This window comes from Canis lupus, chromosome 30, assembly GCF_003254725.2.
Source record: "Canis lupus dingo isolate Sandy chromosome 30, ASM325472v2, whole genome shotgun sequence".
Lineage (NCBI taxonomy): Eukaryota > Metazoa > Chordata > Mammalia > Carnivora > Canidae > Canis > Canis lupus.
This window is the reverse complement of record NC_064272.1, coordinates 39,660,439-39,674,375: the sequence shown is the minus strand read 5'-3', so window position 1 is coordinate 39,674,375 and position 13,937 is coordinate 39,660,439. Positions and strand designations below refer to the sequence as shown.

General features: G+C 37.0%; 1 protein-coding gene across 13 annotated transcripts in view; it reads right to left on the bottom strand.

Annotated features, from left to right (window-relative positions):
- Window positions 1-13,937, bottom strand: part of SCAPER (S-phase cyclin A associated protein in the ER) — a 435,057-nt gene that overhangs the window by 401,172 nt on the left and 19,948 nt on the right. For 11 of the 13 annotated variants that reach the window (XM_035708613.2, XM_025472080.3, XM_035708615.2 and 8 more), the window contains 2 exons: window positions 8,554-8,671; window positions 5,159-5,229 (listed from right to left, as the gene is read on the bottom strand). In XM_035708613.2, the coding sequence (XP_035564506.1) occupies window positions 5,159-5,229; window positions 8,554-8,671 (189 nt within the window). Of the gene's footprint in view, window positions 1-3,048; window positions 3,164-5,158; window positions 5,230-8,553; window positions 8,672-13,937 lie in introns of all 13 variants that reach the window. The other 2 variants (XM_049104499.1, XM_035708614.2) reach the window with 1 other exon arrangement.

Sequence of the window (13,937 nt, the reverse complement as noted above, 5' to 3'; positions counted from 1 at the left end):
TTTTGGAAGGTTATTTATCACTGATTCAAGTTCTTAGACCTAGGCCTACTCAGATTACTTATTTCTTCTTCAAAGAGTTTTGATAGTGTATGTCTTTCAAGGAACTGGTTCATTTCACCTAAGTTATCAAACTTGGGTCATACTGAGTCTTTTGTAGTATCCTTTTCTTATCCTCTTCATGTCTACGGGATCTGTACTGATACAAATAGCTAGGGACATACAATAGGACTTTGGGACAGTACTATCCAGGAGGTTAGTGGTCATAAATGTAAAAAGAGCCTTGTCAACATAATTGATACATTTCTCCAGTCATGTTCAAAATGCTTTGGTATACAGAGCACAAGCAGAAAGATGGATTTAATCAGGATAGTTCTATAAAGTACACACTGCCAAGAGGCAGGAGAGCGAGATAGCTAGGAGAGTACACAAGAAAGTGATAACAGACAAACCACAGAATCTCAGGTGAATTTTCAGGGAAGATTGGATATGGAAGTGTGGATATGGAAAAAAGGATACTCAAAGGGTGGCAGGATCCAAAAAAATACAGCTTCCATGGGGCTAAAGAATTACTGGAGTCAGGAGATCAGAGTATGGTGGAAAGAAATGACAGGCAGAAGAGGGATGGCTGTGATTGAGATCCTGGAGAGGGAGTAGTTATCAGTAAGAACAAGGCAAGAGTCAGGCCATGGGAACGAGTAGAACACAAGACTGTTGGAGGAAAGAAATGCAAGGAATTGAGACAGCAGTGATGATGGAGAGCATGCAGTGAGCTGGAAATTATATTTTCAAGGAATTAGGAGAACTGACCTAGAAGTCTGTCAGTGACTACAAGAAGAAAAAAGTAGATGGTATAGTCTGATGGAATGAGCTTCAGCTCTAGGGAGTTTCAGTAGCTAGAAGGGAGAACCATCCATAATGGCAGTAAGGAGCAAGCTCTAGGAGCAGAGGTCAGAGTGCTGCAGATACTACTTAAAGACTGTGAAGGAAGCATAGTCCACACAGGAGAGTTGGGATTTAATTAAAACAGGAAGGCAAAGGGAATGTTCAGAGAAGAGAAGGATATAGAAGATATGCTGATGATGAACCTAGTTCTAGAGGGCAAAGTGGTAGGGTTTCACAAGTAGCTAAGAGGCATTTCCCTGATTACTACTAAAACAAAGTATCTTTTCACAGGTTTACAAGCTATTTAGGTTTCCCCCACTTTTCCATTGGATTTTTCTGATTAATTTTAGTTTTTTTCTAAGTTTCAATATACGGTATCTTCTTCCAGTCAATCTTACCTTTTTTTTTTTTTTTTTTTTAATTTTTATTTATTTATGATAGTCACAGAGAGAGAGAGAGAGAGAGAGGCAGAGACACAGGCAGAGGGAGAAGCAGGCTCCATGCACCGGGAGCCTGACGTGGGATTCGACCCCGGGTCTGAGGGGATCGCGCCCTGGGCCAAAGGCAGGCGCCAAACCGCTGCGCCACCCAGGGATCCCCAGTCAATCTTACCTTTAATTTTGTTTAGTTTTTTAGCATATAAATTTAATTTTACATAACTTATCCATGAGTTGTGTTTTTTGTCTTATCCAGGAAAGCCTCTCCTATTTCAAGGTCATAAAAATATCCTGCTAGATAGTTTTAAATTTTTGTTTTCACATTTGGGCTTTAGTCCATCAATAATTTATTTCTGGTACATGATATTAAAGTACCCTTATCCTTTGTTTCTAATTTAATTGCATTATAGGCAGAGAACATGTTCTTCCTGTCTGACTTCTCTGACTTCTATTTATTGAGACTATCTTTATGACCCAGTATATGGTCAATTTTTGCATGTATGTTCTGTGCACAGTATTTATTAAGTGCCAATACACACATACATACAAATACACATATATATAAAAATATACAGGGGGATCCCTGGGTGGCTCAGCGGTTTAGTGCCTGCCTTTGGCCTAGGGCGCAATCCTGGAGTCCCGGGATCAAGTCCCATGTCGGGCTCCCTACAGGGAGCCTGCTTCTCCCTCCTCCTGTGTCTCTGCCTCTCTCTCTCTCTCTATGTCTATTATGAATAAATAAATAAAATCTTCTAAAAAAAATACACATACCTATTAATATGAAATTAAGCCTAACTGTACTGCTAATTTTATATCCTTACCATTTTTTTCCTGCTTGATCTGAATAACAGATATATTTCCCAATATGATTATAAATGTACTTTTCCTATTCCAATTCTGTCAGTTTGGGCTTTACATATTTCAAACCTATGCTGTAAGGTACATAAAAGTTCAATATTGAATAAAAATAAAAATTTTAAAAATTTAAAAAGTTCAATATTGTTACACTTCTTGGATGATTACTCTTCTACTATTAATTTCCATATTTATGTTATCAATGCATTTCATGTTGAATTCCATCTGATTTGATAGTATCGTTATACTAACTTTAGAGTATACCTAAAATACCAAGTATTTACCTGGATTTTTTTCTATCCCTCTGTTTTTAATAGTTCCTTGAAATTTTAATGTGTCTCTTGTAAGCAACATATAGCTCAGTTTGAAATGAGAGGTTAAGTTCAATCAACTGCCTTTTAAGCAGAGAATTTAACCCGTGCAGCTCCAATGGCACAATCGGTTAGCATGCAGTTCTTATAACTGGTGAATTTAATCAGTTTATGTATGTTGTTTGCTAATGTATTTAATACTTAACATCCACAACCATCTTTCATGGTTTTCACATAGCATAATTTTTTTCTTTGCTTCTTTTTTCTTTCTCTTGCCTTTTACTCTGTTGAAAAGCTTTTCCTCTATTTGGAAATCATGGCTGCTTTTAGTAGATAGCCTTAAATTTTTATCATACACACTTACATTCATATTTTCCTAACAAAAACTTCTTCCTAAATAAGACAAGGATTCTATCATTCTAACTCCCTTTCAAACTCCCTACAAACTAGCTTTCATGTTAACATTGTCTAAAACTATAATTCCACTTTTCTGAATCTAATTGTGTGAGGTTTTTTTCAAACCATCAATAGTAAATGAGATTTACAAACATATTTACAGATACCTTTTCAACAAGTTTTTTCCTCCAGGTTACCTTTAATTCTTGCTGAAGTTCAACTTTAGTAGTTCCTTCATTAAGGGTCAGTGGGTGGCAAACACTTCGTTTTTGTCTAAAATAACTAAAAATAGCTTTATTTCACTCATACTTGGCTGGACATAGAATTCTGGGTTAAAAGTAATTTTGTCTTGTAACTTCAAATATATTGCTTCATTGTCCTTTTGTTCATAACAAGGATATTAATCTATCATTCCTCTGTGGTTTTGTTTACTTCCTGGTATTGTAAGAGATTTTTTTTCCTTAATCTTAACATTCTTTAGACTTTCTAGAATATAGCTAGGTAAGTAAATCTATTTTTATTAACCCTGCTCAGCTCCACAGTCATGCTCTGAAGCTCTTCAGAACTCAAAGTGAGAACATTTTTTCAACATTATTACTTCAAATAGCCAATGCCCACTATTATTTACTCTCTACTTTTCAAAGTCCTATAACGTATATATAAGAATTTCTCAATCTTAAATTCTCTTATTTTCCATCTCGTTAGTTTCCTGTGATATGTTTTAAATTCTCCTCAGTAGTTATCTTCCAATTCACAAATTTTTCCTTTGTCCAATACAGCATTTATTCCATTAGTTATGGATTTTTAAAATTTCGTTGACAATACTTTTGTTTATAAGATTTCTAATTGGTTCACTTTTACCTATAAATGTTCAAAATTAATATCCATCTGTTTTAGTTCAGAATTTCTCCTTTTTGTTTATAGTTACTCTTTCCTTTGAGGAATTTAAGCTCATTTATTTGAAAATCTTCTTTGGGAAAATGCTTTTTTTTCATTACCTCAGGAGTAAATTCTCTTACTTGAAGAATGTGTTATCTATATTTTATAATATATTTTCCTCACGTACTTTGATATTTCACTTTGAATTTCTTATATTTTAATTCTTCACTTTGTTCACCCACACACCATGTGTCCTAGTGTTGTGGTGACCATCATCTAACCCACTATGGTCCCACTTCTGCAGGTCATTTATTGGGGACTTAAAACTCTCACCCATCAAGAATATAGCAGATCCAGTCATTAATCACGGGCCACTCCCTTTTACTGCTTCAGACATCAATTCATAGGATACAACCCCAGGTGGCAGATAGTAGCTTTTTTTGTTCCTAGTGCAGAACCCTGCATAAGCCCCAAATTTTATACTATGAGCCTGGATTTGTTCCCCTCCCCCATTATCAGGGCATATTAGCTTCCTGTATCCCATAAGACTTGTCCATTAAGTTTCTGTTTCTAACTCCACTTACCTGTCACTGTGTTTGTTTTATTTCTGATCCACAGAAATGGTTATCTTATTTTTGAAAATCCTTTGTTTTTTTAACTAAAAAAAATGTTTTATAATTGATGCCATTATAGGTGAGGAGTCTGGGATTATTTTATGAACTCACAATGACATTTTAATTAGAAATTCATGTTTTCCTTATGTGAAGTTTTTGATTTACAAAATCATATTGGTCTATTTAATAATATCAAACCAAAATAATATATATGAAAAGTTCAGAGAAAGTTAACTGTGTAACTTTGTGTAACTGTGTAACTGTGTAAAAAGCTAACTATTAATATGCTAAAAAACACTTTTTAAAGTAAGCTTGTGTTAAAATTTTAATAAAGCAATTTGAAAATTTTTAGAGACAACAGTATTACTATTTTACAACCTAAAGGCATTTCTATACCAAGAAAGAAAATCATAGAATAAGCACATATGGGATGTGTAGCAGAAGGGTTAAGAGCATAAACTAGAAATGGATGACCTAGGTTCAAATCTTCACTGTGTCATCCACCAGCAAGTTATATAACCTTTGCCTACCTCTGTTTTCCCATTTTCAAAAGAAGATAATAATAATGCCTACCCTGAAGGGCCTGTTACAAGAAGCAAATAAATTAATATTTTTCAAGTATTTAGTACTAGCTAGGCACATAGTACTACATACACATTTTTCAGCTAAAGATAGCTACACTGAATTTTTACATGAAGACAAAATACACAATATTCGAATCCTAAAAAATTACATTTCTTATTGAAATTAAAAGTCAGTAAGTAGAGAGTTGTATATGCTGTACCTGTTTAGTATTTTTATGAGTTCCTTGAATTGTCCTCTTTGATTTTCCACCAGTTTGACATTTAGATTTTCCTTCAAGGTAAAAATAAATAGACAAATATAAAGGTCAACAAATGGATAGTACAAAATTGAACTATACAAATCATTTGGGCATACTAACACATAATCTCTCCTACCAGAGACCACAGAACTATATACCACAAACTATACATGGTCAATATGAACTACAGATAAAATTAAAAAAAAAAAAAAAAATTTGCATGGTCCCAGAGACTGATTTATTGAATGGCTTTCTCAGAACAGGAATAAATCAACTTCTTAAACAAGTCAGATATTCTGACAATTTAAAAATAAAGTCAAGTTAATGTACTTCTCAACTTATAAAAAGGTCTGAAAAATACTTATTCAAACTTCAAGAATACACTTTTTACCACTTAGAAACTCAGAATTTTGACTAAATTATCTGATTTACTTTTAATTCGAAAAGAGAAGTTTTCAGTTCTTTGTATTTTTGCCAGATGTATCTTTCTCACCTATTCTTTTTTATAAGATACTAATTACTGTTTTATAATCACTCTATTCTTGAGAGCAATTCAAAATAGGAATGGGGGGATCCCTGGGTGGCGCAGCGGTTTAGCGCCTGCCTTTGGCCCAGGGCGTGATCCTGGAGACCGGGATTGAATCCCACGTCAGGCTCCCAGTGCATGGAGCCTGCTTCTCCCTCTGCCTATGTCTCTGCCTCTCTCTCTCTCTGTGTGACTATCATAAATAAAAAAAAATTAAAAAAATAATAGGAATAGGGCAGCCCAGGTAGCTCAGCAGTTTGGCGCCTGCATTCAGCCCAGGGCGTGATCCTGGGGACCCGGGATGGAGTCCCAAGTCGGGCTCCCTGCATGGAGCCTGCTTCTCCCTCTGCCTGTGTCTCTGCCTTTCTCTGTGTGTGTCTCTAATGAATAAATACATAATAAATAAATAAACAAATACATACATACATACATAAATAAAAATAAAATTCTATCTACAATGTACAACAGAATAATTTTCCTTTGGGCAAAATAATTTTGGGCTAGGACCTCTGGAGCAGTACTAATGAAGTGAGTCATAACACCTGCTAACAATTTATCTCAAAAAAATGGAACAAAGGGATCCCTGGGTGGCGCAGCGGTTTAGCGCCTGCCTTTGGCCCAGGGCGTGATCCTGGAGACCCGGGATCGAATCCCACGTCAGGCTCCCGGTGCATGGAGCCTGCTTCTCCCTCTGCCTATGTCTCTGCCTCTCTCTCTCTCTCTGTGTGACTATCATAAATAAATAAAAACAAAAAAGAATTTAAAAAAAAATAATAATAATAAAAAAAATAAAAAATAAAAAAAAAATAAATAAATAAATAAAAAATAAAAAAAATGGAACAAAGATAGACTTTACAATAAGTGATGCTGGAGTAACTTGTTATCCATATGGAAAAAGATAAACATTAGATTGAGACCTCATACTATATGTAAGAATAAACTACAAATAGATCAGAGATAGAAGTGTAGAAAAGTAAAATAAAGATACAATAAATAAAAATAAATTTTCAAATAACAAAGTATAAAAAATAAAATGTAAAAAATATGTAAACATAAAGCAAATTTAAAAGAATAAAACATGGATGAGCTCTTATACAGCTTAAACCATCCTGTGGGGTAAGGGTGTTCTCAAAGAATATTTTGAAAGGAAACAGGAGCCATCATAACAGGTCCTCCACTGTTCTAGAACAACTAAAACAAACCTAGAACAATTAAGCAGCAAAATAGAGTGATAGATTAGAACTCATTAAGAAACCATGACTTCATATAAATCTAAATAAATACATACTTACACATACAAATGCAAAGGGAAAAAGGGAAAGCTTTCTTGCATTAGAATGTCAGCTAATAAATATAGAAGGAACACTGAGGTTAGCAAATCACCATTTTGCAACCACCAGAGTAATAACTTATTCAGCTAAGAATTATCAACAGAAGCTGAAAATCATGGGTAGACTGTTTCAAGGACACTTACATAGTCTCAAACTATCTGACTACAAACTACTTATTAATTACAAAGTTAATAGCTACTTTACAGTGGAGAAACTCAGAAGATACCACCTTTACCAAGCAATTAATGTTGACACTCAACTCTCATGAATGAATAAATGAAATCTTTAAAAAAAAAAAAAAACCCACTATGATTTGCCTCCTATGAGACACTGAATTTCTACAGAATTCTTTCTAATTCTATAGATTTAGACAACCTAATTTCTATAGAATTCCTCCAAAAATATATAACTGAATCTAAGTATGAAATGACATCACACAAACCTCAAATGAGGAATATTCTACAAATACTCAGAAAATGTCAAAGTGAGATCCCCTTTGGCACATTCCAACCTCCTATTTTTTCTCTTTTTTTTTTTAAGATTTATTTATTTATTCATAGAGACACACAGATAGAGAGAGAGAGAGAGAGAGAGAGGCAGAGACACAGGCAGAGGGAGAAGCAGGCTCCATGCAGGGAGCCCGACATGGGACTCAATCCTGGGTCTCCAGGATCACACCCCGGGCTGCAGGTGACGCTAAACCACTGTGCCACCCAGGCTGCCCTAACCTCCTATGTTCTGAATCCTTATCCAATCTTCTAGATCCCCAGGATTTAGGCAGTGCTGACAATGATCCTACCCATTAAAGTGAAAGGACTGAAAATATATTTTTTCTAGTTCAAATAATAACTAAAGAAATACTCTTCTTTTGTAAAACATCACATTAAACTGTACCTAACCATAGTGAATAAATTTTTTAAAACCTGCTTATTTTTATAAGAATTTAATAAAAGAAAAAATACCTCAATCTCCTATAACATAAAAAAGAAAACTAATTTGCTGATCATAACAAACCCACCTTCATTTCTATATGAAACAGCAAAACTAACACTTTCATGAAACCATTTATATATTAGCTAAGATTAAAAAAACAAAAGGGTGCTTGGTGGCTCAGTCAGTTGATCACCCAACTCTTGATTTCACTCAGGTCATGATCTTAGGACCATGAGATCAAGCCCCACATCAGGCTTCTAGCTCAGCAAGGGCTCTACTTAAGATTCTCACTCTCACTCTCTTTCTCTCCCTCCTCCCACTTGGGCATGCTTCCTCTCCTTCTCTCAAATAAATAAATAAAATATTTTTTAGAAAAGCAATATAAAAGTTGTATTTGTATATATATATATATATATATAAAAGCAATAAAAAAGTTATTTCTTATTTAATGTATGCTAATTTGCCCAACAGTTCAAATTGTAAACAGTTTTTGGTCTATCTACTGTTTAAGACTAAATTTATCCTCCTAATTTACAACAAAAATGAAACTTTTTAAAAATACATACCATCATCATCTTTGCTTTCTAGAGGGACACTCCAAGCTATCAGGTTTCTTGCAGTTCGACCCTCCTCTGCAACTATTCTCCTTACTTTGTCATGACTATTGGAGCGCTGGAATGAAGCCTACATACAGAAAATAGAATATATATTAAATTATTAGATTAGTCAACATATAAAATACATTTGGCTGGCAAATTCATGATTTCTCACATTTTCTCATAAAGGGAACACTTAAAACTAATTTAGGATTGAAAAGGTAGTGAAACAGAAAAGAAAGTAAGTCACGGATCTTTTTATTTCTGAAAAGACTGGTTTTACAACTTTAAACATAAATTATTTCAAGAATACATACAATCTAAGGTTTGAAAAATGTGCCCTAAGAAGCACAAATACTGCTTTGTACACATTTCAGCACCATCACTTACTTAGCAACAGATCTGATACCTCTGATTTCAATCCTACACACAGGGTTCAATTTAGCCTTTCCCTTATTTGTGATTTCTTTCTTTGCCAGTCAGAAACCCAGATCTCATTACCTAAAATATATTTACTTATCTGTTCAATTCTAATACGTAGATAGTTTCAGAATTGCTAACCCACAGCTCTGTGAGAAACACGTTTATTAATAAGATTACAACATTTCTATACAGTTCTTATCTTTAGCCTTACAGTATCCAAAACTGGATTTTGTTATCCGAAATTACTTAAATTAGTTCTTTTCCTCCTCACCTCTTTCAGTGTTGACTACATTATTCACTTGTACCATGTTTCTCTTTCCATTCTGTTTTGGGTTCCCCTCACCTACTGGTTGATTTTAATTGCTTGTTTATCCGGGGAGTATGTGAAAGAGAGCAATATATTTTCTTAAATAAAGTTAACTGATTGATGAGTAGTATGACTTGAAGAAAAAAAGCACTATGCTCTAGAGCACAGGTCAGCAAATTTCTACAAACGGCCAATAACAATTTCTTCTTTTAGGCTGTGCAGGCCATATAGTCTCTGTTATAACTAGTCAATCATGCTTTTTTGTGTGAAAGCAACCAGAACTTAACTTTTAACTTTTACATCTTTAAAATAAATATCTGCCTCCACATTCCTTCATTCCTCTGACCTTACCCTGGATATATATCCACATGGCATCTACTTACCCAACTCATAAGCTTACCCTGAAACTCATTGATCTGTGACCACTCTTCCAGCTCCATCCCACGCAAAATTCTTGAATTATCTCTATTCCCATACTTTCCAATTAAGTTAACACTATAAAATCTCCTTCTTTAAACACATGTCCCAGTGATTATCAGTTCTATAAATAACTTATGTTAGCATCTATCATCTAAGTTACCTAAGCATTGTTTTAACCAAGAAATATCACTATTCCTTTCAGGCCAGATGAACAAGTTTAAATAGGTGGCCTACTTTTCAGCTCTTCTTCAGATAATTATGCAATCATATAAAATCTTATAGGTAGATATATGGAGATATATGTCAGATCATAAAATTCATTATTCCATAAAAAATAGTGAAAGGGAATAAAGGGAAGGGAGAGAAAATGAGTGAAAATACCAGAGAAGGAGACAGAACATGAGAGAATCCTAACTCTGGGCAATGAACAAGGGGTAGTGGAAAGGGAGGTGGGTGGGGGGTTGGGGTGACTGGGTGACGGGCACTGAGGGGGCACTTGGCAGGATGAGCACTGGGTGCTATGCTACACATTAGCAAATTGAACTCCAATAAAAAAATAAAATAAATAAAATAAAATTCAGTATTCCATATATTATTCTCTAAATTAAGAGCCTTTAAAAGTAATGAATTTCTAAGAACTGAAGTGATCACAAGATAGTAATGCTATTGTAATGCTAGAAAAGAAAAACTTGAAATCTAGTATTCTTTTCTTCTATAAATGTTTCAGTTCTACCACAAATTCTGCAAAGTTCTTTTCTTTAAAGATTTTATTTGAGGGAGACAGCACATGCACAAAGGAGGGGACGGGGAAGAAGTAGACTCTCCCCGGAGCAGGGAGCCTCACATGGGGCTCCGTCCCACCCAGGACTGTGAGATCATGACCTGAGCCGAAGGCAGACACTTAACCGACTGAGCCATCCAGGCCTCCCAAAAGTTAGTTCTTTCATATTCAGTACACATACACAAACTCAAACAAAAGCTACCACTAACTCAAGAGTTTGTTTTAATTCTTAATTCTAGTACTTCACATATAAAAACATTGTAACATTCATCTTACTATGACATTTGACTGAAAACCATTTTCCATAAAATCACAGGTGCATTCTGTAATATATGCTGAGTGAATTGTTTTCAATAAACTCATACATTCTAGTCATTTCTAATAACCCTACTGTTTTAAAGACATCAGTAGTAACCTAAATACAACAGTTTTAAGCATTTTAATCTAAGCATCAGGGTTTGATATTCAATAAATGACTCTGAGATACTTCATTACATTACAGATGTCTATTTCAAACAATCTTCATCCAAGTTCTTCTAGGAGACTTAAACAAAATATAATATTTTCATCCCAAAGTCACAGTGTGCCACCTAGTGCCATGTAGAGATTCTGCAGAGGCTTGTTCAATACTAAATGTTTCAATAAAAAGCACAAACATCAGTCTTAAGTGACAGTTTTTATGTTTAACATTTACAGTTTATGATTTAAGTATATAATTTCTGAAACTTGCTCCTACATTGGGAAAAGGAATTTTTAACCTATCTTTCTGCTAAAGCTAAGAAAATTAAACTAATTTCCACTTTAAGCAACTTTGTTTATAATCTAGTTGCAAATACTATTTATTAAATTTTTATGTTTGTACCTCCACTAAAGTTTCTACTTCTCACATGTTCTTCAAAATCCATCTATAATATTACTTGCTCATAAAGTGAAATTCCCTTCTTTTTTAAAATGGTTTTTCAGCTTTCCAAATAATTAAGGAAAGATCCTTTCTTTTAAGTTGCCACTACAAAAGCCCTTCATACTTTAAGTAGTACAGACAACATTACCAGTCATTGAACACCAGGAGTACATTAAAATTCTAAGAGTGGGGCAGCCTGGGTGGCTCAGTGCGTTAGCGCCACCTTCAGCTCAGGGTGTGATCCTGGAGACCCAGGAGTCCCACGTCAGGGGGACTGCATGGAGCCTGCTTCTCCCTCTGTCTGTGTTTCTGCCTCTCTCTCTGTGTCTCTCATGAATAAATAAATAAAATCTTTTTAAAAATTTTTAAAAAATAAATAAAATTCTAAGAGTGGTTAGCACTTATGTATATTTTTACAAACCCCAAACTTATCTGAGAAACTGAGCAACTGGTACAATTTCCTTAACACACAATGAGGAACTGGAATTCTATACAGTAACCTACAATAACTTTGTCAGAACTTGTGGATATTTCACATCTTCCTAAAGGTAAAGTAAAACCCTAGATGAACTAAGGCCGTCTAGACTATCACAAGGGACAAAAATAAACTTCAGTCTTATATGGGCTACTTTGTTTTGAGATCTCCATTAGAACAGATACCAAATCTTAGCAATTCTATCTCCTTAATATATCCTGAAATTGTAAATCCACTAATATCATCGTAATCTGAACCATCATCATGTCAAGCATAACTGATAAAAGCCTCTGTGATGGAGACAAAAATATATTCACCAAAACCACTAGATTTTTGTCCCGTTATAAAGCTAGATAATACTTCCTGGTCTCTTGCACACAGATGGCCATGTGACTAAATTCTGCACATTAAAATATAGGTAAGGCATTAAAAAGGCAAAAATAAGGTAAGGCATTTCTAGCCCTGACTTATAAAGAAATTTTCATCCATCACTGTTTATATACTCTCTTTTCTCCCACTTACTAGCCAAATGCAGAGAATCCCAACACAGAACTCTCTAGAGAATTGAATCAAAAAACAAAAATAGAGTTGGACCCTGAACTGCAATGTGAAAGGCTGAATGCTGAACACCTGCATTGAACTATTATGCAAATAGGTAATAAACTTCCCTTCTGGTTATAAAGGGCTAGGTAGTTCAGAACAACCACTTGAGAAAAACTATAAGAGCTGAACAAAATATTTTTTTAAAATGTGCTTAAAGGAGGGAGGGGCAAGATGGCGGAAGAGTAGGGTCTCCAAATCACCAGTCCCAACCAAATTACCTAGAAAACCTTCAAATTATCCTGAAAATCTATGAATTCGGCCTGAGAATTAAAGAGAGACCAGCTGGAATGCTACAGTGAGAAGAGTTCGCGCTTCTATCAAGGTAGGAAGACGGGGAAAAAGAAATAAAGAAACAAAAGGCCTCCGAGGGGGAGGGGCCCGCGAGGAGCCGGGCTGAGGCCGGGGCAAGAGTCCCCAGGACAGGAGAGCCCCGCCCCGGAGACGCAGGAGCTGCACCGACCTTCCCGGGCGGAAAGAGGCTCCAGGGAGGTGGAGCAGGACCCGGGAGGGCGAGGATGCCCTCGGGCTCCCGGGGACAGTAACAGCAACTGCGCGCCCAGGAGAGTGCGCCGAGCTCCCTAAGGGCTGCAGCGCGCACGGCGGGACCCGGAGCTCGGAGGGGCTCGGGCGGAGGAAGAGGCTCCGAGCGGAGGGGGCTGCGCAGCTCTGGGAGCAGTTCGGAGGGGCTCAGGCGGAGGAAGAGGCTCCGTGCAGAGGGGGCTGCGGGCCCGGGAGCAGCTCGGAGGGGCTCAGGCAGAGGAATAGGCTCCGCACAGAGGGGGCTGCGTGGCTCCGGGAGCAGCTCGGATGGGCTCGCGGCTCCGCGGAGGGGGCTGCGGGGCGGGAGCGCGAATCCAACAGCGCAGGCCCCGGAGCACAGGGCGCCGGGACACAGCCCAGGATCCAGCCTCCCCCGGGACAGGCAGAGACCGGGAGGGCCCAGGACAGCAAGGACGCTCCTGCCCTGAGCTGAGCAGATCAGCGGCTCCGCCCGGAGCCTCCAGGCCCTGAAGACGGAGAGCTCTGTGGTGACTGCGGGAGCTGACTCCAGGGCTGCAGAGCTGGCCCCGCCACTGCGGTTGTTCCTCCTGGGGCCTCACGGGGTGAACAACCCCCACTGAGCCCTGCACCAGGCAGGGGACAGAGCAGCTCCCCCAAGTGCTAACACCTGAAAATCAGCACAACAGGCCCCTCCCCCAGAAGACCAGCTAGACGGACAAGTTCCAGGGGAAGTCAAGGGACTTAAAGTACACAGAATCAGAAGATACTCCACCGTGGGTTTTTTGTTGTTTTTTGTTTTGTTTTGTTTTGCTTTTTGATTTGTTTGCTTCCCCCACCCTTTTTTTTCCCTTTCTTTCTCTTTCTCTTCTATTTTTTTTCTTTTTTTCTTCCTTTTTTTCCCCCTCTTTCTCTTTTCTTTCCTTCTTTCTCTCCTCTCTTTTTC